General features: G+C 45.8%; 1 protein-coding gene across 1 annotated transcript in view; it reads left to right on the forward strand.

The window, feature by feature from the left end:
* Window positions 1-3,911, forward strand: part of clec19a (C-type lectin domain containing 19A) — a 6,238-nt gene extending 2,327 nt beyond the window's left edge. The window contains exons 3-6 of the mRNA XM_027178722.2: window positions 1-116; window positions 195-288; window positions 1,962-2,094; window positions 3,132-3,911. The exon at window positions 1-116 is cut by the window's left edge and continues 62 nt beyond it. Coding sequence (XP_027034523.1) covers window positions 1-116; window positions 195-288; window positions 1,962-2,094; window positions 3,132-3,208 — 420 coding nt within the window. The 3' untranslated portion in view covers window positions 3,209-3,911. The remainder of the gene's footprint in view (window positions 117-194; window positions 289-1,961; window positions 2,095-3,131) is intronic.
* Window positions 3,912-5,000: the final 1,089 nt, after the last annotated feature.

Genomic DNA, 5,000 nt, shown 5'->3' on the forward strand with positions numbered 1-5,000 from the left:
TTCGATGGCTACTGCTACCGTTTCTTCCCCCAGAACCGCACATGGGCTGAGGCTGACCTGTACTGCGCCGAGTTCTCCAATGGCTACCGGTCAGGGAAACTGTCCTCCGTACACAGGTAACACGTGGCGTTCAGAGCATGGGGCGGGGTTCAGTGCTCACCTCATATCACTCACATGTCTGTGTTTGCATTCAGCTGGGAGGAGAACGTCTTTGTGTATGACCTGGTGAACAGCCGTGTCCCGGGAATACCCACGGATATCTGGATCGGACTGCACGACCGCAGACAGGTGAAGTTGTGGAGATGGTCTGAGCATAGCAGTGTTGCCAGGTTCCTGGAGTTTATCCCAGATTGGGGTTTTTTTATGGAGAAAGGTAGCAGCTGGAAAAATCTTGACCACAGGCACCACATTTTTGGATGAGACCAGTGTGATGTTAGGTCAGAACGTAGAAACACTGAGTGAGTAACGTCCTCAGATGAATAAACAGCGTCATGTGGATGCTTCAGGTTAGAAACACATGAGCACCACAGTCATGTCTGGTTTCCTGCTCCATGATATTTTTACTATGGTGTTTATCTTCATCCCTCTTTATACTTCACTCTACAGCTGCATGGTAATTACTCAGAGACCTGGCAACCCTGGAGTGCATAGATATGTTCAAACCCTTGATCACATAAACAACACAAAACATCATGTGATAGACAGCTAACAGCTGGATCTGTCCAAAATCATGGTTCATCATCACGGCTCTCATGCGGCAGCTAATTTCACCTCACAGGAAAATAATTCAACATTTCTGTTTAGCAAAATGTATCCAGTAGAAGAACAGAAGCTCTCTGACCTCCAGTCCAACAAGTTTGTTATCTTATGTTATAAAGTGTGTTTCAAATCTAGCCGAAGCTCAAAGCTCACGAAGCTCAAAGCTCACGAAGCTCAAAGCTCACGAACGATGAAAAAAGGTATAAAATATAGCTACATTTCCCTCATCAGCTTTTGTAAATAAAACCTGGTGGCAGATTTACAGCTGGATCTCTGGATGTTCTGTTCAGACCCAGTGTGGATGTTCTGTTCAGAACCAGTCTGGATGTTCTGTTCAGACCCAGTGTGGATGTTCTGTTTAGAACCAGACCCAGTCTGGATGTTCTGTTCAGACCCAGTGTGGATGTTCTGTTCAGACCCAGTGTGGATGTTCTGTTCAGACCCAGAACCAGTGTGGATGTTCTGTTCAGACCCAGACCCAGTGTGGATGTTCTGTTCAGACCCAGTCTGGATGTTCTGTTCAGAACCAGTGTGGATGTTCTGTTCAGACCCAGACCCAGTGTGGATGTTCTGTTCAGACCCAGACCCAGTGTGGATGTTCTGTTCAGACCCGGCGTGGATGTTCTGTTCAGACCCAGCGTGTGCTCTAACCCCTCTCAGCACAGAGAGTTTAATTAGTGTGAGCAGCTGGAGGAAAACAAGAAGCTGGATTTGTTTAGCAGCTTTAGTGTGAGTCGTGATGTAGATCATTTACAGCCTGGTAGGTCGAGCGGCTCTGTGATCCTCCTGTACCACACACACCACTGTAAATCCTCACAGTCTGGGTGTAAGAACCTGCAGCCACCAGGGTGACGAGGTGGAGGCCGTTTTCCTGTTGGAGCTGAATCACGTGACAACATATTATTATTCCTCTGAGATATTTTACTCAATTCACTTCAGTTTAAAATGGTTTAACTTTATTTCAGCGCACAAACACACACATGTACAAACACATACACACGTAAATATTCACATACATACACACATTAAAAAACATGCACACACACACACACACACACACACACACACACACACACACACACACACACACACACACACACTCATGTATGTATGTATGTGTTTGAACCAAGCTCAGAGTGTGTGTGTGTGTGTGTGTGTGTGTGTGTGTGTGTGTGTGTGTGTGTGTGTGTGTGTGTGTGCAGGAAGGCACCATGGAGTGGACGGATGGATCAATTTACGAGTTCAGCTACTGGGATGGAAACCAACCGGATGACGGAATCCACCGGATCTCTGAGGAGGAGGACTGTGTAGAGATCTGGTACAGACAGAACAGCGGTGAGACTCACACTCAACCTCCTCATCAAACTGACGTGTGTAGTGATGTGTGTGTGTAGTGATGTGTGTGTGTGTAGTGATGTGTGTGTGTCTGTAGTGATGTGTGTGTAGTGATGTGTGTGTAGTGATGTGTGTGTGTCTGTAGTGATGTGTGTGTATTGATGTGTGTGTCTGTAGTGATGTGTGTGTGTCTGTAGTGATGTGTGTGTGTAGTGATGTGTGTGTGGTGATGTGTGTGTGTGTGTAGTGATGTGTGTGGTGATGTGTGTGTGTGTGTGTAGTGATGTGTGTGTGGTGATGTGTGTGTGTGTGTGTGTGTGTAGTGATGTGTGTGGTGATGTGTGTGTGTAGTGATGTGTGTGTGATGTGTGTGTGTGATGTGATGTGTGTGTGTGGTGATGTGTGTGTGGTGATGTGTGTGTGTGTAGTGATGTGTGTGTGTGTGTGTGTGTGTGTGTAGTGATGTGTGTGTGGTGATGTGTGTGTGTGTGTGTAGTGATGTGTGTGTGTGTGAGTCTGTGTGTGTGTGTCTGGGTGTGTGTGTGGTGTACGTGATGTGTGTGTAGTGTGTGTTGGTTGTGTGTGTGTGTGGTGTCGTATGTGTGTGTAGTGCTGTGTGTTGTAGTGTCGTGGTGTGTTAGTGTGTGTGTGTATGTGTGTGTGTAGTGATGTGTGTGTGTGTGTGTGTGTGTGTGTAGTGATGTGTGTGTGTGTGTGTGTGTGTGTGTGTGTGTAGTGATGTGTGTGTGTGTGTGTGTGTGTGTAGTGATGTGTGTGTGTGTGTGTGTGTGTGTGTGTGTGTGTGTTGTGATGTGTGTGTGTGTGTGTGTGTGTGTGTGTGTGTGTAGTGATGTGTGTGTGTGTGTGTGTGTGTGTGTGTGTGTGTGTGTGTGTGTGTGTGTGTGTGTGTGTGTGTGTGTGTGTGTAGTGATGTGTGTGTGTGTGTGTGTGTGTGTGTAGTGATGTGTGTGTGTGTGTGTGTGTGTGTGTGTGTGTGTGTGTGTGTGTGTAGTGATGTGTGTGTTTCTCTTTTTCAGCACTCAGGTCCTGGAATGACAACAGCTGTGACAAAGCTTTTCCTTTTGTGTGTAAAATCCCCATGCTGGAGCACTAATGTCCTGTACTGAGCTCATTACTGAGACACGGCCCTCTCACACACACACACACACACACACACACACACACACACACACACACACACACACACACACACACACACACACACACACACAAAACACTGCTGCTGAGAGCATTGTCCATATGGGCTTCATTTAAACTAGTGACTCATCTCTCTCTCTCTCTCTCTCTCTCTCTCTCTCTCTCTCTCTCTCTCTCTCACACACACACACACACACACACACACACACACACACACACACACACACACACACACACACACACACACACATCATTTAGAATCTGAAATTCCAAAAGTCTCAGTCCAGTGGCACTTTCAGAGCGATGCTCCCACCACCGTGCTTCACTGGAACAGGACATTGTTTGGTTTCTTCTTTATTCTCCTGCAGTGTTGTGACCAGGTGCCAAGAACTGCTAGGATTATTCCCTCTCTGACCACCAGAGGGGGTGCTGGCAGGTGTTTCTGCTCCTCAAGGCCACGTGTTCCCACCTTCGTCTTGTTATTCCTGATGTGTTCCTCTGTCCTGATGTACCAGACTTTGTTCATGCTGCGTTTTTGTGTCATTGTCTCGGTTTATGTAATGTTTATGCTTTTGTTATGTTGTGTGTGTGTTATGGGTGTGTTATGTGTGTGTTATGTGTGTGTTGTGTGTGTGTTATGGGTGTGTTATGGGTGTGTGTTGTGTGTGTGTTATGTGTGTGTTATGTGTGTGTTATGTGTGTGTTATGGGTGTGTTATGGGTGTGTTATGGGTGTGTGTTGTGTGTGTGTTATGTGTGTGTTATGTGTGTGTTATGTGTGTGTTATGGGTGTGTGTTGTGTGTGTGTTGTGTGTGTGTTATGGGTGTGTTATGGGTGTGTGTTATGTGTGTGTTATGTGTGTGTTATGGGTGTGTTATGGGTGTGTGTTGTGTGTGTGTTATGTGTGTGTTATGTGTGTGTTATGGGTGTGTGTTGTGTGTGTGTTATGTGTGTGTTATGGGTGTGTTATGGGTGTGTTATGTGTGTTATGGGTGTGTTATGGGTGTGTGTTGTGTGTGTGTTATGTGTGTGTTATGGGTGTGTTATGTGTGTGTTATGGGTGTGTTATGTGTGTGTTATGTGTCATTCCTTTTATGACACCAGGCTTGTGGTTGTTCTGTACCTGTCTGAGCTGTGGATCTGTCAAGTTCCTTCTGAGTTACTGTTCAAATGCTCTACACCCTGAGAACACCATCACAGACACAAAGCATGATGGGAGAACACCATCACAGACACAAAGCATGATGGGAGAACACCATCACAGACACAAAGCATGATGGGAGAACACCATCACAGACACAAAGCATGATGGGAGAACACCATCACAGACACAAAGCATGATGGGAGAACACCATCACAGACACAAAGCATGATGGGAGAACACCATCACAGACACAAAGCATGATGGTGGTAGCATCATTTTCAGATTTACTCTTGGCCTCCTTGTTGTTTATCTAAATAATTCCTAAACTCTTCACCATTTTTTGTGGATGTTCTCCTGATGGATGTTCTCTTGATGTTGATGGATGTTCTCCTGATGGATGTTCTCCTGATGTTGATGGATGTTCTCCTGATGGATGTTCTCCTGATGGATGTTCTCCTGATGGATGTTCTCCTGATGTTGATGGATGTTCTTCTGATGTTGATGGATGTTCTCCTGATGTTGATGGATGTTCTCTTGATGTTGATGGATGTTCTCTTGATGTTGATGGATGTTCTCCTGATGTTGATGGATGTTCTCTTGATGT

This window comes from Tachysurus fulvidraco, chromosome 15 (assembly GCF_022655615.1).
Source record: "Tachysurus fulvidraco isolate hzauxx_2018 chromosome 15, HZAU_PFXX_2.0, whole genome shotgun sequence".
Taxonomy (NCBI): Eukaryota; Metazoa; Chordata; class Actinopteri; order Siluriformes; family Bagridae; genus Tachysurus; species Tachysurus fulvidraco.